At 40.8% G+C, this 27172-nt stretch overlaps 1 protein-coding gene across 1 annotated transcript; it reads right to left on the bottom strand.

Annotated features, from left to right (window-relative positions):
* Window positions 1-27172, bottom strand: LOC131685598 (uncharacterized). Its single transcript, XM_058969449.1, has 4 exons — window positions 26320-27172; window positions 4702-5131; window positions 4273-4644; window positions 1-4210 (listed from the first exon to the last, which is right to left on the bottom strand). The coding sequence occupies exons 1-4, from the start codon at window positions 26744-26746 to the stop codon at window positions 3262-3264; spliced, it is 2178 nt and encodes a 725-aa protein (XP_058825432.1). The 5' UTR covers window positions 26747-27172; the 3' UTR covers window positions 1-3261.

Here is a 27172-nt window from a genome sequence, read left to right as displayed (position 1 = left end):
GATCTTCACTGTATTGAGTAATCGGTTGTTACACTACTCTAGCACTTGGGGCGAAGGCAGCGTACCTAATCCAAAGGTCCGCCGGGCGAAGCTGCCGCCGACCCGCCAGCGGAAGCGGCGGCCCCTTACAAGCAAACCTGTGATCCGCTCGTTTGCCCCAATTACTTAAACTTAGGGGCTATGAATTAGTTAAGTCCGACGGAGCGACAACGATGTCAGCACGTGACTTGAAGCAATGTGGCGTAGCCACATTAGGCAAGAAAAAGAATAAACTAATTAATTAACATTCAGCAGTAGCACGCGTTTATGCTGAATGACCTTACATCCCGCACAATTTAAAATTATGTCTGTTTCCCTGTAGGTATAAAAAAGGGAAATGATCCACTGTGTGGTCATTTCTCAAAATTCTGCCAAATGCCCTTCAGTGTGATCAATTCTCAAAGTTATACCAAATAACCGTTATGCTAAATGATCTTATGTCAAATGACTTTATGCCAAATAACCCAGACCCTGTTGCATGTGGGGCATAGTGGTAAATTTACTTGGGAGATAATGTGGGTGCGGGTAATTCTCGTGGGATGTAAAGTTTATGCTCCGATCAATCATAATTACGAGAACTTTTGATCCCTTCTAAATGGTATAGTCAAACCGGCGATTTGCAAGGATATACCGAATGCAACGTGATGGTTGCAGCAGTGCGCGGTGTCGCATTTTTTGGGACAATATTAAAACTGGTTGTTCCGACCCATCGGCCTGTGTTATTAACAATTACATTCAATGTTATCCTGGTTCTAGCTTTTGTGATCCCAATCGCCACCAGAATATCACCAGCATATATGAATATAGAAACTCCTTCGGTAAAGCATCGAATAGAGTACTCCTATATACGAGGTAAAGAGTGACTGCCAACACGGACATCCGCTCGCTAAAAAGTACTTGTTTTCCTTGAGTGCCCGACGGACTACCTTTTCAAAGGAATCAATGTGTGCCTGAGCCGAGTCCTTTTCTGAAGGCAGCCTGTCGGAAGTCGAGTTACTTTGCCTCCTCCAGAAAGGTCATGAGGCGCCTGTTTACTAATCCCTCCATTGTTTCAGCTATACGGCTCCTTTCTCCCGTCATCTTTTGCGGAAATAGAGCCGACCAGTGTCACGTTTCTGGGAAGTCCGCTCATTTCTAGACTTGTTTGGAGGTGTCTAAGGTAATCAACTTCGTCTGGTTCAGTCGATTTCTCGCGTGCGGCGCTTAGTACAGTGGTTGATTGTGAGGCGGACCACAATCGAATCCAAAGCTCGCTGGGTTTGCCTCTATGCCGGCTTTGCATGTCTCCTAAAGGATGGCGGTAGAGATTAACCGGATGACAGCTCATAAAAATAGATCTCGATCTGGTTTGCTACTTCAGTGGCATCAAATTTTTTTTGTTCCCTTGACATTGAGAGATAACATAGTGTGACAGCATTTGTCGCTAAATGCGTTGATCCTTCTACAAAGCTCCTGAGTGGAGGAAGTCGGGTTAATGCCATCGAGGAACTCCCCTCAAACTTACTGATTTTGCTTCCTCAGTCGCCTTTCTTCCCCGGTATCTAAGGCTTCGGTAGTTATCTGCGCTTTCCTTTCATAGTCAATGTTCTTGTGGGGTTCTTGGAAAAAGTCTTCGGCCTTTCAGGACAGATTTTCATCATGTTGTTCCACCAGTGTAATAATGCTCTGCTAGTTCGGGGAATTCTAGCGGAGGCGATTTGAACAATATATTTTGTAATGGCCTCGGGCATGTAATTCTGGTTTCCGGTTCGAGAGCTGCTCAACTTCATATGCCTCTCAGTGGGCTCGGTTGTCCAGCCATCGCTTTCGTCGTGTTGTTGAGATAGGGTGGCTGATATGGGTAGATACATATAAGGAAATCCTTTGTCGGGATCAATAGCAATAATGCTGGAACATATCGTCTTATCAATGGCTGTTGAGGCGCTTCTTCTAAGGAAAGGGGGTTCTCCGGTGCTGATGATGATGACAGTTGACTTTTAGCTACGTCCAGAATTTCATTGCCACGCCGATTGCTACTTGAAGAGCCCCACTAATAGGCGAGAAAAATGGTGGAAGTTATTTAATTAAATTCTGTAGTTTGTTCCGTAAATTTCTAGCTTCGCCTGGTATGTATACTGATACCACTGTACAATTGACAGGGTACGAGATCCTGAAGATTGCTGATATCAGTTCAGTGTCAACTGCCCAAGGGAAACAGCTTTCGATGGGTTGTCCGTCCTTACCCCAGAATAGCAAATGTTTTGGTGAGCAATACAAACACCTTAAGCAAGACATTATGCAGGGCGATGTAAAGATCAAAACTCGTGTATCAAACGTAGTGCAGCCACATTATATGGCGCTCCGATCCGTCTTCTAATTTATCACGAAGTATATTTCGTTATATGGAAAAGTGCTTTCCACTGAAGTTGACCCTACGCAGGACAACATAATTCAGTGAAAACGTGTCTAACCCATCCTATACCATCTACACTCGTACGCGGCTCTTGACCAATACAATTCTTATACAGCAAAAACCTAAAGTAAGACTGATGTCCGCACGCGCTCCCATTCCACCAAAACCTACCTAATTTGTTAATGGTTCCACTGCGAATTATTGTTTGTTCATTTGCTACACGGATAATCCTACCGTTTTAGCTCGAAACTTGTGTCTACTACAACATTATATGGCTTTTTTTACACGCTACGCTTCTTGTTGATGGGAACTGGATCAGGAGTACCAAGTTTACGTCAATAGTTAGGAATGCATTTTGTATCTTTTGTATTTACTTTTTCGTTTGTGGTGATAGTTTTTCTTCACATAATGTAACGTGTTAACTATTATACACTGCCGCATAATATTTGATTATGACGTAAAAGACTCAAATATACCGATGAAATAAAATTAAAAGCATACTGACACTTTTCCAAATTCACGAATCAGGATCAAACAGAAAGAACGCAAAATCAACTTTCACTTAGATAAACAATGTAGGAAGTTAATAGTCCAACCAGCAGAGTTTGAAAATTATTAGAATAAATAGACCAAACACGCACAACTTACTTACGCTTACGAACAACCCACACTCACACGCACACGATCGTACTTCTTCCACAGCCGCAGACTAGCTCGGCGCGGGGGTGAGTGCGTGTGTGTTTAGATCAAGATCACATATACATCAACTGATAACGTTGATCACATCACAATCCTTGAAGCTGGCAGGGCGCCAATGAACCAAACTAACTCTAGTGTCTGTTCCGTGTGCTTCGCCGGACGACGTTAGTTTCCTCGACGGCGGCGACGGGTTCCTGCGTTGCCAACTTTGGCTTTTTTGCACTTTGCGCAAGTTGTTTCCTGTTAGCTATGTCTGTCTTTCGTTTCCCCGCTACTTCCAACTCGGCTGGTTCACTATTGCAGCTCGGCTCTGCAATGTACTGGTGGTGGTTATTCACTTGAAAAGTTGGATACGTTTTTCGCCGTAGCGAATATGCACTGTTTTGGCTTCTGGCCGATACCATGGATGGCGCAGACGTAGATGAGGCTAATTCCTTCGTAGTAGGTTCGAATACCACTGCCATAGCTCCTCTTGTGCGGTTTAGCTTTTTCTGAAGCTTTTGTGCGAACTCAAAATCACGTCGTTCCTGCTCGATCATGGCCGCACGCCGCTGCTGATCGGTGACAATAAGATCTTTAAGACGCTCAGCTTCGTTGTTAACACTTCGCCGTGTGACTCTGCTAGATTTGGCGACTTCCGCCGGTACTCGGTCCGGGGAGCTCTTTTTCACCTTAGCTTTGGGCGGGGGTGAAAACTTCAGCTTCCGCTTCCTTCGGCTTGCTGCGCCTGGGACAGCTTTCGCCTTCGGTTGACTGGTTTTCTTCTTATTCTGCCTTTTGGATGACTTGGCTGTGCTACCAGAGGTGCTGCTACTGCTGCTGACCCCGGAAGGTGGTGCACTCTTTTTGACAACTGCTCTCGTTCGATTTTTCTGTTGGCTTTCCTCCTGATCGATCGTTGGTGGGGTAAATAGATGAACATTCACAACGGAAAAGGCCGATCGGTGCGGTGTCATTGGGTCGATCGGTTTGAAGTGGCTCTTGCTAGGGCTTAAACACTCGGTGACAGAAGTTGTCGATGGCAAAGGGCCGGTTTCCGGCCGGATGGAAGGAACACGTATGATCGCCTTGGACGAAAAACTACAACGAACGAAATAGTCAGGTTAAATGATTCCAAAAGATAGTCAGAGCAATACACTTACCAGCTCTTTGGAGTAGTGGCAATAATCGGTTTGAAGTGGTTCAACTCCGATCGCAAGCTATCTCCATCGTCCGCGTCGTCATCGTCATCATCATCGTCTCCAGTCTGAGTTGGAGACTTTCGATGCAGTTTCGTGGGTTTGACACATAGTTCACTTTTGTTCAAATCAGCAATGGTGAAAGATTTCTTCGCTCCACCACCGGATGACGATATCTTGTTCAGAATTGAGTTATGAACCTTTTGCTTTACGATCTCCGCTCCATGCCCGACTTGCTGAGAAGCGGATTTGATTAGACTATAGCGACTCGAAGCGGACGAGATGCATGAGGAAGATGCAGCAGAAGCAGACGATGTCGACGAAATGGAAATGACACTGAAACGGAAACATTATTTAATACTAGCCTGGAGAGGCGAAAAGATATTTTATTACCTTCCATTAGACGCAGATTTGGACGTCTCGGGACGACTAGCGTTAACTTGACTACTACTGCTGCTGACCACATTCGACGATTGCGGCGGATTGCTTTTGTGACACTCCTTGATAGACATGGGTTGCGTGAATGACGAACCCGACGGACCAGCTTCTTCGTCATCGTCTACTTCGTGAACGTCACTAGCTGCTGGCTGGGACTGCTTCTTTTTTGGCTCCGGAGTGCTGGTGGAGGACGAAATGGACAAATGATCGCTATCTACTAAATCGATGATGCCTTCCTGCTTGTATAGGTTTATAATGTATTTTTCCGATGCTGCGAGCTCCTTCTTTTTGTCCTCGATTAGTTCTTTGCGATACCGCTGAAGCTCGGTTTCGTACTCTTTGCGAATTTCTCCCGGTTCGCTTAGGTGGATGACGCTTTCACTTTCTGGAAAAGGGAATGAAGTTTGTATTAGTTTGAATCGAGTGAGTATCTGGGAATCATTGGATTTATTCCTGTGCCCAAAGAAATGGAAGTAATGCCGAAAAAGCTGCGAGAAAAATGTTGCTGTATTTACTAATTTTGTCTTTACCCCCTCAGTAGTGGGAGCGAAAAGGAAAGAATATTTTATGGAGTTTCGCTTTTGTTACTTTTTTCATCTTTACGGGATGGTCCTAGGTGTAAGGGATGTTTCATTTGGTTTTGATAAGAAGTCACAATTTAACAGGAATGGTATACTTTTCATTGTTTTTTGGCTTCTTCGACGGCATTGATAATACCTAACTTTGAACCAAATGTGGAGACATACACCCGACTGGATGTTGGAGCAAAGCGCATCGGATGGGTCATAAATGGGTCGAAGACAAAATTTATGAAAGGAAGAAACTCGAAAAGAGCAACACTAAACCTCCCATAAAAAATATCGATTTATGGCTCCTACATTGATGAGGTCAATGAGTTATCAATTTGTTAGTTATCCACTGCACAGGTAGTACAGTATCGTTGCCTTCGGCTGCCTGTCCGTAATATGCGAAAACACATTTGTTGCATGACTTTAAGTAAACTCGCCTTGGTAGTACAGTGCATGAGATGGATAATGAAAATGGTGCTTAATCTCGAGTGTTCTGATAACGTTTAGAAGTTTAGCTTTGGCAGAAAACATGTCAGTTTGCCCAAATGTTAATTTATTTTAAACAAAACAGATGTGGATATGGATTCAAATCGATCTCAATCCTAAGAATACCGGAAAGCTGAGAATGAGTTAGCACATGAGACCAAAACTAACTAGCACAAATGTTTGCAAAACGTGAAAACAGTAAGTAAAAACAAAAATGATTATTAGTTGCATCTCGTGCACGCAACTTTCGATTGCGCGCGGAGACCCTTTGCGGTGGGAAAACGTCAGGGGGGTCATTTAATTCTCTCTTATTTATTTATTTGAAAAATGCTTTAATCTTTAAGAAAGGAAAATAGTACTTCCTCTCAAGCGGGATCGTTGGCAAGGATCTCTCCGGTCGAAAGCGGTAAGTTATAGTGCTGCCGGATTTCGTCGAGCTCCGGACAGTTCATTAGCATATGTTCCACCGGTTGGTGAAAAAGACACGTGATACCGTGTGGGCATGGGAGACCTTCGTGTGGCCATTTCTTATCCTCGACAGTGATCGTTGTTCTTTTCTATCGGTTCGATCTGTCCATCGGCCGAGCGACCCTTTAACGTACTTAAAGTGTCCGGTACTGTAACGCCAATGACACGAAAGCTTCGGTTATTCTTGACTTCAGCTAGCTCAGAATATCGGCGGGCGGAACGAGTCGGGTGAGAAGTCGGCCGGCGTGTTTCCGCTTGCCCGCTAGGCGATCAGCTCTTTCATTGCCGTCGATGCTACAGTGATCGGGGACCCAGTAAATTGTTGTAGATGGGTCATATTCAGCCTCGATAATCTGGATGAACAAGTGACTGGATCTTCCCGATTCGAGGGTGGAAATGACTAACAGAGAGTCCAACAGCACAACAACGGGTGTATCTTTCGGTTTTGAGCCAAAGCTAGTGTGATAGCCGACGCCTCGGCAGAGAACACTGAACGTGGCGCTTGAAATCAGAGCCATGATTCCGCACGTTATTCCTATACATGGTGGCCATCAGTCGGTTGTCTTTGGCTCTGGCTTCCAAAGCGACGGTGCCGGCTCTCGGATCTGTAGGCAAACTTGTGTCCAAGTTGAGTGCACGGTCGTGCCAGGCTCGGTCGCAAACGCGGTCTAAACGGGCAATCGGTGGCAGATCCTCGTCTGTGTATTTCTGTGTAGCCGCCTAACGAAGGGGAGAATTCCGGCCTACACGCAGGTCACTTTAGCAGGCGTTCTGGGAAGCAGGCCAGAAGCAGCGCGAATCGTCCTGTGGTATACTGCCGTTCTACGCCCAATTGTCCCATGTTACAAAACTAGAAACTGAGAAAAACGCGATTGAAGATGAAAATTGTATTAGCAATCTGGAGAGAAACGGTGCAACAAATAAAGCTTTATTGTCTAAAATTACGTTTATGGCAATCGTTTTCAATATAATCAGTCCAGTTTTTTATTGTAGAGATTCAATTAACTTTAGTTTTTAAGAAAAAATGTTAAGTGGGACTGTTATGCCGAGAAATCGAGCGGAAACCGGAAAGTTCTACGCATATCAGTCCCATAACGATCTATGTAAATGATGCTCATAACTCATTTTTTTACAAAAGTGTATGTCGTGAGTTTTTCTGTTACTCGGGAGATTTGTTGCTTCATCAAAATTGGAAATAGGGTAAAGTACCTATTTTTACTGTATTTAGAAGGGTACCTCACAAGATCATTGCCTACACTCGATGGAGTGCATTAATTTGGCATTCACAACCTTGCTTCGTTCTTAAGAACCAATCTAATAACACAAATGGCCTGAAAACGATGAAATGCTAGTGTTTGATAGCAACTAAAGTTCCAATCGAGTGCCCCAATTGTCGCCCTACCATTTGATCCAATTTGTTGAACAAAGATAGCAAACGTTGAACTAACCAACGGCTTCAAATGGGTAGCGTGATAATAGAAACATTGCGAAAATAGGCTCATTATCCTAGATGCGTTCACCATGCTATGCAAGCGACGATAGTAATGAAGAGCTTTACAGGATTGTTCTCACTGCTGTGATTAATATTGCCACTGCCATCTCTTTTTAATGGTCCTGTATTTTTCCATCAATTTTTTCAGTGCCCGACATCTAGCGTAATGTTCTTGTTAACTAAACGCTACGTAATTATTTCTTTAGTGCTCACTTTTTTGGGATTTTTGTTAGTGGGACAATTATGCGTAGAATATCAACAATGGGACAAACAGACTTGGTATTTTTTCACGAAGTCTTTGAACAAATTTTATGATTTGGATGTGGTTTCTGAAAATATACATCAAAAAGGACTGTTTGATTAAAAAAAGTGAAAATGACCAAAAAGCAACATGGGACAATTATGCGTAGAACGGCAGTATAGGGGGTTTAAAATATAGATGAAACCTTCCATATTGCAAGACGTCAGCTCTACTGCGTACGAATATCCTGCTGTGGACTAATGCCTAGCTAATGTTCGGTGCAGTGCGACGATTGCAGTATCGCATCGTTTTGGGATAGGGATTACCAGGGCTTCCTTCCACGAAGCAGGCACCGGCTCGCTACACTAAACGTAGTTAATACTATCGCCCGCTTGGCTACCGACGGGAATGTAGTAGAGTATAGCCAACGTCATCCAACCGGCAGACTTGCCATGTACTGATTCTAATACCGCACAAAGTTCACTTCCGGTGAAAGGTTGGTTGTATACTTGACCTGAGTTGGATTCAAAGCACACGGTGCTATTCTCAGCCCTTTGCTTGATTCGCATGAACGCAGAGAACTCCAGAACATTGGTCCTGCTGCTATTTTTTGCTTCCCTAATCGCTTTCCTGGCCTTTCTGAAGTCTTCAGTTCACTCACTACTGTGCGGATCGTCCATCGAAGTGCTCCGAGCACAGTTCGGCGTGTCCCTACCCAAGTAACAATTGAAGTTTTATAGCATGCTACAAGCGCAATCTAAGTTTAATGAGTGGCTATAAAACTACCATAAAACCTCAATTGTTACTAGGGTATGGCTCTTTCGACCTCTGGCACCACCTGTGCACCACATGTCGGGAAGGATTCCCACTCGTCCTGGGGATGCAGATACCTGCGGCTCGGTTGAATATACTGGTGTATGACTGGTCCCGATTTATTAGATCGTCGACGGTTTCCTTGTAGCGAGTCCAATTTACCCGATCGTAGAGCTACCGCCTTCGGCGAGTTGTGCCAGATGATGTCTGGGCGTAGGATAGGGAAGTGGTCTCTGTTGCATGGGACGGCGAGAAGAGTCCCCCCTTTAAGATCCTTGCAGCACACCCAAGAAAATAGTGACGTCGATGGTGGATTCCATTTGTCCGCCGGGAAATGTCGAACTGCCGTCGATGAGAACAACGCTTTCGTTGTTTTCGACTACTTCAGCAATGTCGTTTTCTCTCCTGTTGCATGTACGAGAGCCCCACATCGAGTGTTGCCGTTCAAATCTCCCGTGATGATGAAAGGGGTCTCAACTTGGTCAAGGAGCCGCTGAAGCCCCCATTACGAGTACCGCTGGGAATATAGAGAAATACGAGGTGTACTAAACTGGATAGTCGATCTTTCTGGAGACGGCTGTTAGGTTCGGTATCCAAAGGTATCGGTCGGAATGGCCATGGCGCCCCACGAATACCGGTGTCCAAACCATGAAACCGGGTTTGTCTGATCTCGGCTGTGCGTCTCCTGCAGGGCCAAACAGATGAATTGAGCAATGTTTTGCAGGTCACTTAGGCATCAAGAATCAGTAGCGACTAGCTCAAATGGCATGTTTTCCATGTTGATCGGAGATTTCTGCCTTGCCATGATTTGTCTTTTCATCATTTCCCTGATGGATAGGATTGGGGAAGTGGTAAAATTAGGGCTAATGAAAATAACGACACAGAAAACATAGACAATACGGAAGTATTCTTCACTCCCAAGAGAAAAAAGACACTTCTCGATGAGCGGATATATCAACATCCCAGAGGGGATATTGAGATAACAAAACGACAACACCCTCGAAGAGATACTGTCATTCAAATTCAGTTTAAACAGATTTAGGTATATTCACTGTAACTTTTGAAAGCCATAGTTCACTTTATAACCCTTTTTCGCTAAAAAATTCCAGATAACGGTCGTCAATACTGCAAAATTGCGTGCCCACGAACCAGGATTTTGGAACTTTAGCCGCACTTATCTCCTCCAATTTCTATTTTAACCAGGTACAGCATTGTTCGTTATCCGGAGAGAACCAAACAATACCATACCTAGCCAAACTCATTGAAACTGGGGATGAATGAGTTAGGAGGGACTGAAAGGAGACACCCGTGAAGATCTTTTAACGGATCATCCTACAGCGCAATCGAAAAGCAACGTTTCTCTAACCTTACTTGCACTCGATAAGTATTGAGACTCGAAGACTCTATACAATGAGTCGAAGCATTGTTGAAGAGAGTACCTCTGCGGTTGTGCTTCTTTTCTTTGATTTTGATCAATTTGTTCCCATTTTTAAGGATTTAAAAATGGAGCACGTTTTTCGCAACTACCAGTATTCACACCTGATGTTGTGGGAAGTGACTCAATTTTCAATTCCCCGAAAATTCAAAAAGGATCTACACGCATCAACGGTTTCATCAAAACGAGTGGAAACTTACAATCTAGCAAAGTCCGCAAAAATCCAATTTTTTCTACCACTAATTCAAAATTGAATTATCACACAGTAGAACCGTAAGAGGTTACTACATCTAGGCGTTCAAATGGCCAAAGACGATGTACTTATGCCCAGATAACGACGGTTCGAGCTCGTTGGGTAGGAGCCAGTTTGCCAACTCATGCGTAATAAGTCAGAGCAGAGAGTTACATCTAACACCTCTTCTCTGCCAGATCGTGCTAATGTTTGGTGATTTGCTACATTAAGTATATGCAAATTTGTGCCACAGTACGATACAACCCTTTTGAAATCATCATAAGATGATGATTCATTATGCGATAAATATGCCAAACAATTTCCTGTTTACGTTACACGGAAAAAAAATGTTCCCAATATCGTGAATTAAGTGCCATGAATTCTAGAACAATGACGTTTTTACGTTACGAAAACAGGACCATGAATAAAAATCATAATTATGTTCAATTTCCCTTCAGTAAAGCCCGTGTAACGCTTTCATTAGTGGACATATTTGTTTTTGTTTTGTGAACTTCAGTCGCGGTTTCCGCCAAGTTGTTTCTAATTCGATTCTCAGTACTCGAACTAGTTCACAACTTTATGAACATTATTCATAAAACCAAAGGTGATGATTTTTTCATGGATGTAGGAACATTATTTCACAGAATTAAAATATTCTGGCTATTTCTTTGTGAACTATTTCACGAAATTCGGAATTTTATTCATGAATCCATTCAATCCTCGTGAACTAATTCATGTTTCCTTATATATTAGTCATGATCTAATATCCGTGATCGTGAAGTGAAGGTTCACAAAATCATCAAATATTATTCATGTATTCGTGAACTGGTTCGTACTCGTGAAAAAGATCACGAAATCATGAAATATTATTCATATATTCGTGAACTGGTTCTTGATTCCTAATACATGATTTACGATCTATCTAGTATCTATTTGTGTGCTTGTGATACTCAGAAGATATCCCTAATCATTTACAATTTCATGCAACATGGTAAAGAAATTTTTACGTGAGCTCTTTCACAAAATTTCGATTATTATTCGTCGGTTGTCACGGTAAAGATAGATACGTCTACCTTTATCAGGACACATGTTAGTGAACTCGGGTAATTCGTAGTTATTCTGTCTAAGCTCGACCTTCATTAACAGAAGGCAAAGATTAAGCCCGTACGATATTAAGCCTGTTCTAATGACCCTGCCACTTCTAGTTTTCCGATCTGTTTACTTCACATCCTTGCTCTCACTAGAGGTGTGCGCCGATGCATTTTTAATCGGCGGCGGCGTAAGCGACATTTTTGGCCGGCGGCGGCGGCGTTGGCGGCACATTGCACAAAATGTAATTCTCTCAACCATATCGAATTTTTTTTTTTCAACTGAAGCTCCAATAGTGCCCACCCTGCTTGCCAAATGCAAGATAATAAATGAAAGGTGGAACTATTTTTACAGTTGTAAAATTTGAAGAACGAAATAGAAAAATTGTCGATGTCGCATACTACGACTTCGCATGAAATAATGATGACAATGGACAAATTTGAAGAGTGCAGAGTAACGACTGTATTTCAATGACCCATAATAATTATTTATTGTTCTATATCTGGGAAATTAAGCAACGGTAAAAAAAATTTGTTTTGTTTGAGGAAATTAATTGTTGTTGTCGTTTCATTGTTTTTTGTTTCTATTTAGTCATCTTTACCGTAAACCCGGGGACAACTGACAGCTCCAATATATTGAATTCATAAGCAAATTTTGGGGGTGATATGGTGATTTTTTTTGCTGCTAGAATTCTGATAAAAACACAAATTCTATTCAAAACGAATTGTTAAGCTTGGTGGTGATGTACTTTCATTGGCCAAAATGTTTTTGCCTTTCTCATATAAAGAAAGGCTATGCAATCACTGTAAAAATCGACTTTTTAACGGAGGCCCGGAGGGCCGAGTGTCATACACCATTCGATTCAGTTCGTCGAGATCGGCAAATGTCTGTGTGTGTATGTATGTGTGTGTGTGTGTGTATGTGTGTGTGTCATTTAAACTCACACAATTTTCTCAGAGATGGCTGAACCGATTTTCGCAAACTTAGTTTCATATGAAAGGTATAACGCTCCCATAAGCTGCTATTGAATTTTTAGTTGGTCCGACTTCCGGTTCCGGAGTTACGGGTTGAAGAGTGCAGTCACACAGCAAATTCCCATATAAACTGGTACCACCATGATGTTGAAATGATGTAAAACATATTAAAATTGATGTAACATTACTCTAGTTTGCGGGTCTGGATCATTAATGATCAATCAAAGCAGCTTTGACCACATTGGCCACCTATGACAGTTCATGACGCCCCCGGGGAACCCGCCAAGTTCCTAAGCTAATATCGCACCCATTCCCTAACGAAGTCTCTACCAATTTTTACAAACTTGATTTCAAATGAAAGATACAGTAATACCATTGACTGCCGCTGAATTTCATTCTGTTCTGACTCTTGCTTCCGGAGTTACAGGGGTGTTAGTAAGGATGCACTGGAATTTCCCATATAAATCGGTACAATCGTAATACCTCAGAGGCTAAAAACTATTGAAATGGTCACCAAATTACTTCTAATCGCAGATCTAGATCACTGATTGCCAATCAAACATTCTTTGAATATATTGCCCACTATCGACGATTCCGGAAGTCCGGAATTCCGGGCATATTCCACAATTAAAGTCACATCGGTTCTTCGGTGATGACTGAACCAATTTTCTCAAACCAAGTCTCAAATGGAAAGCAAAATATGCAGTTGAGTAATCTGTCGCCGCACCGCCCCCCCCCCACCGCCTTGCCCTTACACCTCCTTCCTTCATAACTCCCCTCCCCTTGAACCACCCTCACGCCCGCATTTCCTTCATCCACCCCGTATACCGAAATAAGATGAAGGATTTCTGACGCATCCTCTACTCCCACTCTATTAACCCCCCATTCCCTCCACTTTCAAACCAATTCCACCAACATTTCAAAATATAATCACATGAAGATAACATTGAACTCATGCTGATTAAGCTAATTAATGTATTATTCTTTTGCCTTTCTCATATAGAAAGGTTATACAATTGCTCCAAAAACCAACTTTCTAACCGAGGCCCGGAGGGCCGAGTCTCATATCGTCGCTGTTGTGCTATCTTATGACAAACGCCATTTTGGGGTAAACTGAGTTAGATATGCCACATTACTTGTCTAAACAATCTCTACAAAGTGGCGTTTACAGAATTTCGACTTTCTGCATGGTTACTGAGATATAGCGAGAAATGTGCTGAGAAATTCTTAATTTTTTGCTTCAAATGACTGTGTAGTGGGATTGGCTCAAATTATCTTGATGAATATGATGTTTTTATACGTAAAACTATCTCAGAAACACAATGGCATAATCATTTTCAAAACAAAAATGCGCGAATTGTGAAAAAAATGAAATTTAAGTTTTAAACTGGAAATATAGCATATTTGGCAACACTGTAACCAAAAATAACTATTTTTGCTAGATTCCCTGACTTATTTCCTTCAAAATGCATCTCACTGATTGTTTATAGACCAAATGAAGCCAAAGATATGAATAAAAGTTAATAGTTGATGTTTTTTTTTCTATGGAAAATTTTCCATGCACGATTATGACACGCTATACAAATTTTGTCATCAATACACATCTACGACACGTGTGAGTGCGACTTTTGTTTACATTTATACTAAAAGCTCGCAACATAGTCAACTGATCTTTGTAAAATTTGAGTGTTTAACACAGAATAGACAGAAGCATCAATTGCCTTCCTTGAATTTTTTATACCATTTATAAGTTTCGAGATATTCAATCTCAAACTTTAAAAATCGTTTTTCTCGAAATGTGCAAAATGGCGCTTGTCATAAGATAGCACAACAGCGACGATATGACATTCGACTCAGTTCGCCGAGATCGCAAAATATCTGTGTGTATGTATATGTGTATGTGTGTATGTATGTATGTATGTATGTATGTATGTATGTATGTATGTATGTGTGTATGTGCGAATTTGTTAACAAAATGTCCACATCGGTTTTTTGGAGATGGCTGAACCGATTTTTACAAACTAAGATTCAAATGAAAGGTATACTATTCCCATAGCTTGCTATTGAATTTGATTTTCAACCGACATCTTGTCCCGGATTACGAGTTGAAGAGTATGGTTACAAAACAAACTTTGTTGATTTGTCCACATCGGTTTCTCGGAATTTTTTGAATCGATTTTGACAAACTTGATTTTAAATCAGCTGCTGTTGAATTTTGTGTGGATCCGAGTTCTGGTTCCTGAATTACAGGGTGATACGTACGATCACGCAGCAAATCTCGATTCTAACGAATTCTGCGATGAATGTAAAAAGGTAAAATTTTTGCCTTTCTCAATACAAAGGTATTGCAATTGCTCTGAAAATCGACTTTTCAACGGAGGCCCGGAGGGCCGAGTGACATATACCATTCGATTCAGTTCGTCGAGTTCGACAAATGTCTGTGTGTGTATGTATGTGTGTATGAATGTATGTGTGTGTATGTGCGTATGTGTGTGTATGTTACCAAAAGTGTCACTTTTTTCTCAGAGATGGCTGAACCGATTTTGACAAACTTAGTTCCAAATGAAAGGTGCAACGTTCCCATAGGCAGCTATTGAATTTCTAATGGATCCGACTTCCGGTTCCGGAATCACAGGGTGATGAGTACGAACACGCAAAAAATGTCGATTTTAATAAATTCTGCAATGAATGCATAAAGGTGAAATTTTTTCGAAAATATGACCACAACTGCTTCGATTTGTAGTATTAGGTCACTAACATCCATTCAAAGTCTATTTGGCCACATTGGCCACCATCATCGGTTCCGGAAGCCCCGGCGGAAGTATCTAAATTCAGAATAACAGTCACATCGGTTTCTCGGAGATGGCTAGACCGATTCGACTAAACTTGGCCTCAAATGAAAAGTATTGCGTCCCCGTAAATGGCTATTTAATTTCATCCCGATCCGACTTCCGGTTCCGGAGTTATAGGTTGTGGCGTACAATCACATAGCAAATTGTGATTCAAACCGATGCTCCGATGAAAGCAAAAAAGGTAAAAATTTCGCTAAAATGTCTCTCAAACAACTTAAATTTGCTGTTCTAGGTCACCGACGGCCAACCAAACTTTCGTTCACTACATTGACCACCATGGACGGTTCCGGAAGTGCCCGGGAAAAGCGGCCATCTTTCAAAATTTACGAACTCACATCAGTTTCCCGGAAATGGTTGGGCCGATTATCACAAACTTAGTCCCAAATGATAGCTATAATGTCCCCACAGATGTTTATAAAATTTCGTACGGATCGCTTATATGGGTCCGGAAATATAGACTAAATCGTCTGGTCACATATGAAATTCCCATATAAGCCGGAACTCAAATTTTTTTTTCAATGGGGGGACCCCATGAAATTTCAGAAATCGAATTCGTATTTTTGATGCCAAATATCTTTAAAATGCATGAAACGTCGAGATTTTATGTTATCTCGAAAATTTTTTTTTTGAAAAATCGACTTTTTGGGACTTTGCCGATTTTGCACCTTTTTTCAGTTCAATATTACCGTGGCTGTTCTTTCTTCTTCAAAATTTTAGAACTCGAATAATGATTTATTTTCCTGTATATAGTTGTCATGTGATGTACAATAATAAAATGTAATATATGCATTTAAAAGCTTTTAACGAATATAAACAACGCACACATTCTCGTGATTCATGATAGAGAAAGGCACAATTGCACCGCTAGGTGGTTTATAATAGGTTTTTATTTACGATTCTCGAGATAAAAAGCACCAATGATTTAACGATTTCAAACTTCACACAACAAGAAATCCAAAACATGTTTAGGAAGGAAGAGAACCGGTTGTTAAAAACAGACTTCCAGCTAAATATTAATAAGATTTATGTAACTTTGCTGATGGTTTTCAGTTAGGGATAAATTTATTCTCTAATAATAGTTTTCTTTATTCACATTTTGGAATAAGCTTTTTCTAAATGTTGTTCTAGCCGCATTGACGGCGTTCATAACACACGTAACGAAACACGCTTTTCTCTTGAAACTTTTTCGTTTCGTTGTTCGTGGTACTCATACAGAGAAGGCATACTAGCGCCACCATTAAATCGGTGGTGCATATATGAAACAAGCACTATCTGTCAAATTGTCCCTGGGTTGTTTACCATCGCTCTTTTAGAATCCCGCAGATATCAGGTACCCTAACACGAGGCGTTATTATTAGTATTACTGCGCAGAAATGTCACTTTTAATGATCGTGTAAGGACACCTTTCAAGGTAGACATATTACTTCATTTTCCAGGCTGGTGTTTACTTTTACTTCTTGTAAGTACAAAATCGCCACAATGATAAGGAATGCGATTCGCTGGTACTACATTTTCTTACAACGTACGATCTCCTTCTATCTTGAGTGCAAAGTATGCTCAATGTGCTGCAATCATACAGTTCTACACCCTGACGAAACCTAAATATACAGTTACTATCAATCATAATCATTCCACGACTTAACGTGTTAGCTCCTGTTAGGTTGAAACTGATCACTAAACAAGTCTGATTGAAAATGGCCTGAGCGTATCTCTAGTTTTCGTAGCACCTGCACCCCGCCAATTTATCCAGCAGTTCCGGGGACCAACAAATTCTAATCCATTGCATACATTCGATACACCGAATCAATTAAATTACTAACATACTGTTATGTACTTAGTCATCGATTGGCATCGTGTTGTAACCAGAGTTAAAAATAATCGAATCTGTTTTTTGACGACAGAAAATGAACCTGATACGACTCGCGGTGAATAGAAAAAATATTCATTCAAATATCCATGTTAATGATTCAGTTGAATTTCGTACAATATATTCATTCACTACTTATCTAGGAAAATGTTTTCAAATGCCGGTAAAGCAACTGAAACAACAATCATCATCGCTTACATTGTGCCAGAGCCTACTTTGATGCGTTTGATTCGTTACTGCACGGTCGCTTCGTGTAATAATCGGAAACGAATGAAAATCTGCATGGATGAATGGGCGGTTTGTTCGTTTGACGTTTTCAGCTGCGTCGCTGAATATTGAAAATGAATGCGGCTCAATTTTCATTCAATGAATTTGAATATTTTTAACTCTGGTTGTAACTTAAGAAATGGTTGTGAACAACTCTCACATCTTGGGCACTTCGGCAAGAATGAATTTCACATTTCCGGCCCATATTGTTTGTTTTGGTTTGCATTAGATTAAAAAGACCGTAACGTTTTCGGGTGGGTGCGGAAACTAAGTAACGCATTTAGCTCTGTGTCAAAATCTCTTCACTAACGCCACCGATTTGTAATTGAAATCGACCTTTTTTTTCTACGAGTGATGAAAATTCATCTCGTGTTACGTCTTATTTGTCTGTGATACCGGGCTAGTGCAAATCACTGAAAATCTTTCTTGAGTGGGGCTAGATCATACGATGCATAATTTATGAGACTAGAAATCTTACCCTCTGCATCGCCACATCTGTGCACCAGCGTCGCGAAAAGTCAAGATCACTTTGCTCAACTATTCTTCGAGAATTTTTTTTAAAAATAGGTAACGATTCAATCAATTATAAATTAACCACGTATTGAAAATAATTTTTATGTTTTCACAAAACTAGTTCACGCAAAAAAAAGATGACATTATACTCAAATGTTTAGTAGGTGGTTGTGTCTGAATATGTTTAATATTTTTATGATTCTAATTCATAACTCGATGAAACATTGATTTGTATTAACTTTATTGACTAAAACAGTCAAGAATTGAACGACGTGCAAGGATTTTCGTAAATTCTCGTCGTGTTATCGTGATGTTTTAGTCTTGAGCTTACCGTTGGATTTTTTACACAGAATCACATGTCTTATAGTTTTCTAATTTTTTTCACGGACATGAATTGTGGTTAGGTAATGTATTTTGTTCAGCGCAGTTTCATTTAATTCCGAACATTTCTCTGAATTTTAACAAAGGAATAACAGGGTTACAGGTCCTAGTAATGTCTTTGTATCTAATGCTCGTGCCTATGAGACTGGTTACTAGCAGTTGTACACAATAGCTCACATAGAAATTTAAAAACCAAAAAGCAGAGCGAATAATCCACGAATAATAGTCTGAGTTCCTTGTATTTTTTTACGTAAGTATAATAAAATTATGTGGAAAATTAATTACTTCATGAATTACATCATGAACAGTTTCACGAGCTCGACTGGTGAATCGTGTGTAGCATATTAGGAATTAAGAATCGGTTAAAAAATCAATGAATAATACACTGCGTTCCAGTGAAATTGATTAGGTGCAAAGATTAGGATCAGGCACATAATCGTAAATTTCAGGCACATATATCTTGAAAGTGGAAGTTTTTTTTTTATTTGTGGACCATTTCACGCACACGAATGGTGAATTGAAACTTATATGCTCACAATCATAACCAGTTGACGAAGCAAGAATGGATCTTTGAATTATATAGCGAGTGTCGTGTAATGGTTTTCGAGAAAATATCAAGATTATTTTAATTTTGTAGTCCAATTGACGACCACTAATACCAAATAATGATCAAGACGTGATAAATCATGAATCAGTTAACGTCGTATATTCGGTCCATAGACAATGTTCCTAGATTTGTGGATAAAGTGATGAACCAATAATTTTAGAGCTCGCGAATTGTCGGCGCGGGAAAAATGAATCGGCGGCGCGCCGCCGATCTACCGTTCGGCGTCGGCGTACGTTAAAAATTACTGGCGGCGGCGGCGTGGCGCGGCGGCGCACAGGTCTAGCACTCACTTGAGTACTATGGCTCTAAGTTTCATAACTTTCCCTACCCAGTAATCTCTAGCTAATTGAATGTCGTTAAAACGTAAAAAAAATAATTATTCGTAGAATCATTTTTGTTCCATGCACTTTTTCATGAAATACTCAGCAGCTAGCGACCAGTACGAGCACTGCCTATAATCTCAAGTCAGTCCCATGTAGATAGGGAGTCCCATAGAACATGGGACTGACTTGCGATTATGGGCAGAGCAGTAGATATAAAAAAAACTAGTAGAACCTCGAAAATTTTATTCGTTATTCGCTTGATAAGGTTAATTGTGATGTCCGGATAGAAAACGAAAACTGCACTGAGAACCCCAAATAGTGTGCGTGATATAGTTCACAGAACAATATATCGCAAATGAGTCTTATTTTAATGATCCAGTTCATATATTATCATTCATATATTATATTATTACGAGTAAAAAACCGTTGGTAACCAAAAAATTAGTTACATTACTCTGGCTCTAAAATAAAATATCATGACAACATGAACAGAAATTACGAAAATTGTGACTAAGATCCTGAAATCATGAACACAAATCAAACTAGTGACAAAAATATCTAAAATTGTGACAAAGATCCTGAAATCATGAACGTGAATCACTCTAATCATGACTAAAATATCACGATAACGTGAATAGAAATACGTTCTTGAAATCATGAACTTTAATCCCGCTAACGTCATGAGAATTCACAAGAATCGCGAATAAGCTCTTGAAATCATGAACAACGTTTGACTGGCGACTGTGTATTCCCAAATCATGAACAAGTATCACAACAGAAACTAAACATATCCAGGGAACAACCAAAGTAACCCAACCAAACATTCTAATGTAACGCCATGTATGTGGTGCTTAGAGAACACAAATAGTTTCATGAATACGACGTTTATTATTCATAATTTCAAGAACTTGGTCACGGTTTTCGTAAATCGTTCAGTTCACGAAATCGTGATCATTTATTCATGAATTTATGAACGGATCTTTTTCCGTGTGTCAACAGTCACATTTACTGTGACAGCATAAATATCACGGGTTTGAGGTTGGATAAAAGATATGCGTCGATAGCACTATTCACAAGTTTACGTGTCCGAGACATTCAGCGCGGATTTGTCATGTCATTTTGTTGTAAGCTACGAAGACGGGGTTAAGTAGCTTTTCAACATAGAAGTTTCCTTCATGGAAATACGCTTCCTGCAAAAGGCTGAATAGATTCATAGTTGCTGTACGCCTATGCTGAAGATTAGTTTGGGCTACTCGAACCAGAAGATACCAAACACGTTGGCTTATAATCGTCTATAGCGAACCCCGAAGTGGGTATTCGTGACATGACCATCATTTGAATCTCGAGATTTGCGAAGAAACAAACGTCAACTGTGTAAGAGATTCGCTTAACACAGCAAGGACAATACCCACGATACTACGTGCGCGACAGGCATATTTTAATCATGCCAGCCATTCAGTTCTCGGCATGGAGAAACACTTCGACTCGTGGACTTCTGTTTTCAGTCGCCTCTTATGACACGGGATCTGAAACCCGGCCTCTAGGCTGTTTTAGTCAGGAGAAAGACAGTAGACTATTACCAATCTCCTAGTGGACCCCAGCCACATCTGTTGTTAGTCGCCTCTTACGACATGGGAACAGAAACCGGTGGGTCAATTCTCGACTGAAATACTTCGAGAGATTTATTGGTCGGGATGGCACATGGCACATTCCGGATGGCCATGGCGCCCCACAAATACCGGTGTCCAAGCCATGATGTCGGGTTTGTCAGATCTCGGTTGTGCGTCTCCTGCAGGGCCAAACAGTCGAATTGAGTCTGAGAAATGTATTGCAGGTCACCTAGGCATACGCGCTACGGTTGTTAAGTTGAAGATTGAGGCGGTGGAGTAAAGGCTAGGCGAGGCAGGTTCATGTCCGCTACGCCACCTCCTCCACTGATCGCTATTCCGCTCTTGGCTTGCTTCGGTTAATAAATCGTACTTTAATTCATCCAGTCCGATCTTCCCGAATGAATCGAATCGAATGCACGAATTGAACGCCGGAAGAAGTGACCAACGGAACCTAGGAAGTATTACCCCCCTATTCTATCATATACGCCATTTCTGCATTCAGTCCCTGGCCCAGCTGTCACAAATACTCAGACAAACACGTACACAGATAGACATACGATTACCACATAACAATTGTACACTATTACTAAAAACTACAATTATTACAACACAGCATCTAATAGGGTTCTCCCCTACACAGAAAAAAATATTTTGTAATTTTAAGTTTATTTTCATGCACATGTTTGGAGCATGAACATAAATGTTAAATTAAGTTCCACCACAAATACATACGACTTGTCGTGTTGTCTTCAACGAATTTTATTATAAATTTTACACGTGGATTGAAAATTACAGTTTCTTTCAACGAAAAACCAATGCCCTTCAATGTATTTTTACTCGAATACTGTTGTAAAATGAATGACATGTAATATTACACGAATGAAAGTGTAAAATTGTATACTGTTTGATGCTCCAATTGATTTTAACGTAATTTACAATCAAATTTTGGATTCAATCGTTGTATGTTTACATTCGTATTGATTTACACGTCGTTTAAATTTCATTATTTTTTGGTGTGTACACTTCCATTAATTAGCCTGTGCACGATGACGAAGCCGCTTGATAAAATGACACAGAATGACCCCCATTGCGAACCGCGTTAACAAACGCTGCCATTAAACTGTTGTACAATGTTAACAAAAACAGCTTACATGATGATGCTTGCAATACCGTCAAACTTCTCAACCTAGGAGAGTGTGTTACCAATTTAGCGTTCTATTGAAAAATAAGATTTCAAAAATAAACTACTCCCGTTTTCAGAAGCCAAAATCTCATTTCTCGACAAACATATGATTACGGCCTAAAAGCCAACTGTCAAAATCCACTTTGAATGGAAATTCCAGACAAACCGTTACTAGTCGAACACAGTTCACAACAGTTTATGAAAGAGAAAACTTTTCTCTTTCGTTTACTACCAACATCTGTGATTGGCGTGTAACGGTTTGTCCGGAATTTCCATTCAAAGTGGATTTTGACAGTTGGCTTTTAGGCCATAATCATATGTACTGCTCTGCCCATAATCGCAAGTCAGTCCCATGTTCTATGGGACTCCCTATCTACATGGGACTGACTTGAGATTATAGGCAGTGCTCGTACTGGTCGCTAGCTGCTGAGTATTTCATGAAAAAGTGCATGGAACAAAAATGATTCTACGAATAATTTTTTTTTTACGTTTTAACGACATTCAATTAGCTAGAGATTACTGGGTAGGGAAAGTTATGAAACTTAGAGCCATAGTACTCAAGTGAGAGCTAGACCTGTGCGCCGCCGCGCCACGCCGCCGCCGCCAGTAATTTTTAACGTACGCCGACGCCGAACGGTAGATCGGCGGCGCGCCGCCGATTCATTTTTCCCGCGCCGACAATTCGCGAGCTCTAAAATTATTGGTTCATCACTTTATCCACAAATCTAGGAACATTGTCTATGGACCGAATATACGACGTTAACTGATTCATGATTTATCACGTCTTGATCATTATTTGGTATTAGTGGTCGTCAATTGGACTACAAAATTAAAATAATCTTGATATTTTCTCGAAAACCATTACACGACACTCGCTATATAATTCAAAGATCCGACGACGTTATGGATCTTTGAATTATATAGCGAGTGTCGTGTAATGGTTTTCGAGAAAATATCAAGATTATTTTAATTTTGTAGTCCAATTGACGACCACTAATACCAAATAATGATCAAGACGTGATAAATCATGAATCAGTTAACGTCGTCGGATCTTTGAATTATATCCTTCCCATCAGGAAAATGATGAAAAGACGATTCTTGGCAAGGCACAAATCTCCGATCAACATGGGGAACGTGCCATTTGAGCCAGACGCTACTGATTCCTGATTCCTGATAGGTTCAATTTGTTTCAACACCCAAAACTATTAGCAATTAATTGTCAAAAGAAGACAAAATCGTAAAATTTTTTTTTTGAGTGTTGTCCTACTGGAGCTCTAGAGCTAGTTTCTCGGAAGGGCTCCCAGTCAGAATCACATACTACAATTTGCAGATGAGACAGGCTATGGCACCCAATAAAACACTGCTTAAGGCCAATTGTAGCGGGCCGTGATTTTGAATGTAATATTCATTGTACGGTTCAGGTATGTGCGGGCGTAGGGACGATCACGTGCTAACGTGTATGTAACTTCGTGTGTATAAATTCTATTTTATAACCGTGTGCGTTTTCGCATATTCGCGTGTGTTCTAGAATGATCGGGCGCGGACCGTGAATCTGATACTTCATTTTTCGTGTACGGTTCAGATTCTAAAAGAAAGTGGGTTCTGGGCATATCACTAGTGTGATCTAGTGGATATGAGCTTTATTTTTTGATTGGTCCAACTGAATGTATGGACCTAAGTTGCTAGAATGAAGAGCAAAGATTTCCGGACATGACCGATTCATGATAGCGCGCGTTTGCGGATTTGCGTTTGAGACCGCGTTTGTAACTTCGTAAGTACTAAAACGTTCACATAATTACCAGAGCGTTATCAAGTTTGTGCGATCGCGGGCATAGGTGTGCGTAGATGATCGCGAAGGACTTAAGTCTTTGCTCTTGGATGGCCACGCGAACCGTCATTCTGATGTTTAGCTTTCAGTGTGCGGATCACATTCTGACAGGGAGTGAGTTACCCCATATCACTAGAGTTCCCGGTCATGTCGCCATGGAACGTTTTGTCTAGTGGATATGGGAGTTATTTTTTTTTTAATTTTTTAATTTAATTTATTTTTATTAATTAACATGGACCTAGACTGTTGGTACCGAGGATAGAGACTTCCGGACGATCCTGACTCATGATGGCGCGAGCGCGGGAGTTTGTAGGTTGACGCTTGAGATCTCGTTGGTATGTTTATGAGTGCTGAGACATCCACCTTATCACCGGGGTGAAATCATGTTTGCGAGTTCGTGGACGTAGGTTGCTTGGAAAATCGTGAGGGGCTCTAACGTTTGTACGCTGACGTGATTTTGTAACATATTTGCGTGTGTTCTTGAATGGTCGCGCGAACCGAGTCTGATATTAAATATTTGGTGTGCAGTTAAAATTCTGGCCGAGAGTGGGATCCCTTATACCGATAGGGTGCCCGGTCATGTCGCCATGAGGCGTGTTGTCTAATAGGTATGAGCGTATTTTCTTAATTGGTCCAGCTGAAGGCATGGACCTAGGCTTTTAGGATTAAGGATAGAATTTCGGACGTGGCCGATTCGAAATCGCGCGTGAGGGCATTTTTGGAGGTGTCCGCTTGAGACCGCGTTTGAGAATGTGAGTGTTAAGACGTCCACTATCACCATCTTTGCTGACCCAGTTGAAAGCGGGTGTAGAATGGCAGGTATAGGACTCGAAAAGAAAAAATAAAAGACAATATATGAGATACGTAATAGATTAAACAGGAACAAGATACAGCTGAAGTTATGATCATCACATGAAAGATATACATTAGTACTTCAAACACTACTAATACTTGAATAGCCAATCATCACACATAGCACTTCCTTCCTCAATTATCTATTTGTTGCTGGTTGATTGTTGGTTATGAGCGGGTAAATAGAGCAAAGGCATAGAACAGAAAAAAGGCTCACATCAGTCCTCCCGGCCTCCTCGATACACCACTATCGAGACATATTGTAATCAACATCTTATATAAATCAAATCCTGAGTAGTCATCATGATTGGTGGATTATTAACATGAGAACTAATTAACCTCTAGTAGTAGAACTTGGTTTAAATAGAAACTATAAAGAGCGAAGGTCCTTATATTTAGATAACTCTATTGTAGCTCAATGATGTTTACAATACCGTCAATCCCATCAACCTGCGAGAGGGACTTTCAAATTATTTACCTAATTGCGGAAAAAATGAATTAGGTCAAGCTCCTGGATAATTCCAGAGCGTGCTGTCGTGTTAATGCAGCTATCCTTTCACTTCATAAGAATAACTTGTGTAGGAGAAAAGCCAAGTAAATTTTTCAATTCGTTGAATATTTCGTCCAAGCTTTGATCTTGCGATAGCCCTCTCAGGACTGCCTTGATTAGTCTATCTGTCTCGAAATCATATGAATAAAATTTATATACTTTCTCCGTAAGATACTTAAAATTTTTTTACTTAAATATTAGTTTTTCCAAAATGTGTCGCATAAAGACAGGATATCCCCTAGAAAACGGGACAAATATGCGATCATGGATTGATAACGCCTTAAGAAATACTTGATATTACTTCTTAAGAAATAGTCGGGCGACGTCAGATAGCATGACATTGGTGTTCAATAAACTGGTCCAAAACAGAAAATAACACGATCGCTAGTTAATTTAGCTTTCGTTTATCAGGATACCTACAATCTCGAAATAAAATATCATAACAAGGGATGTCAAGCGAGAAATGAAACTCCCAGCGTATTCTTACGACATTTGAATTAAAAAAAACTTGAAAAACACCTAGGCAGAAGCAGAAGCCCAAGTAGGTAGTACTGTACAAATACAAGTTACTTCTTGTAGTCTAAATACAACAGACTAACTCAAAATGTGTATCTTGGGGAGTTATCGTGCAGAATATGGCAGCTCTGCTGGAACGAAAATGTTATGGGTGGACTTCATATTGAATTTAATAATGGCAAATCCTGTATTCAAAGAATACATAATCGGTATTTGAATTAAATGATTTTTCAAGAAAAAAATCGTCAAACAAAAATCAAATCCATTGCGAATGGTATGAGGTGAACAACCAAAATACAAATAAAACATTCGCCTGATTGCTATTAATAAACTACTGCAAGATGACAGCTTCACCCATAAGATCAATAAAAAAATTACACAGCAAATAGATACAACAGCAGCATCCGGCAGGACCGCAAACTTACGTGGCACAAAGCAGCTTCCAGTGCTTCCGTTCCCATTGCACCGTGCTCCGTCCTCCTCCAGATAGTCCCGGAACTGACTCTGTATTGCACTCCATAGCTGCTCGTGAACCAGCTTGTTCACCCGGGATGCATTCCGATACCAGGTGCCGAACCGTTTGCGACAACACGGACAGTTTAGATTGTTTTTCTCGATGGTACCGCTCAGACAGTTACGACAGAAACGATGCTGGCACGGTAGGAACACCGGTTCGACCAGTACCGACTGACAGACGGTACAGAGAATGTCGTCCAACTGCAGATTTTCAAAGTTAAGCTGAGCCGAACCGTGTCCACCGTTTCGGCTACCTGCTGCCGAACCAGCCGACGATCCGGTGGTCAAGTGAGGGTTTGAACTGGCTGATGGGTAATTCAGCAGCTTCGATGACATTTTCTTGAGAAGCTGCGATAATTTAACACACACAAAATACTTTGCCTTCTCGCTCTATCCCCTTTTGCTTGGTCACTGGCTGGAACCGAAAAAGGAAACCGGCAGGAAGAAATTTTCTCAAGGACTTTTTCGCACTTTGATTAGCTTATGCTTTTCGAGCAGAACACGACCAAAAATTTCCACATTTTCACGCCTTAATTCGGTAGGACAACTTTACTGTACAAAGGATGCACTTCTAAACACTTCCCGTAGCTGAAACACGTTTAAAATATGCGACAATCGATAGGACAAAATGTAGCTTCTTTCACACTACGTACGAAAAATGGCAGCTTTTACGCGATGAACAAAGTGTAGTTTTTTCGGTTCCTGCTTTGCAGCTTCTCGCCTTTTGCCTTCTTCGTTTCTGCGCCGTTCGTTACTTGAAAC

This window comes from Topomyia yanbarensis, chromosome 2 (assembly GCF_030247195.1).
Source record: "Topomyia yanbarensis strain Yona2022 chromosome 2, ASM3024719v1, whole genome shotgun sequence".
NCBI lineage: Eukaryota > Metazoa > Arthropoda > Insecta > Diptera > Culicidae > Topomyia > Topomyia yanbarensis.
Note: the sequence above shows the minus strand (reverse complement) of the source record. Positions and strands in the feature narration are given on the sequence as shown.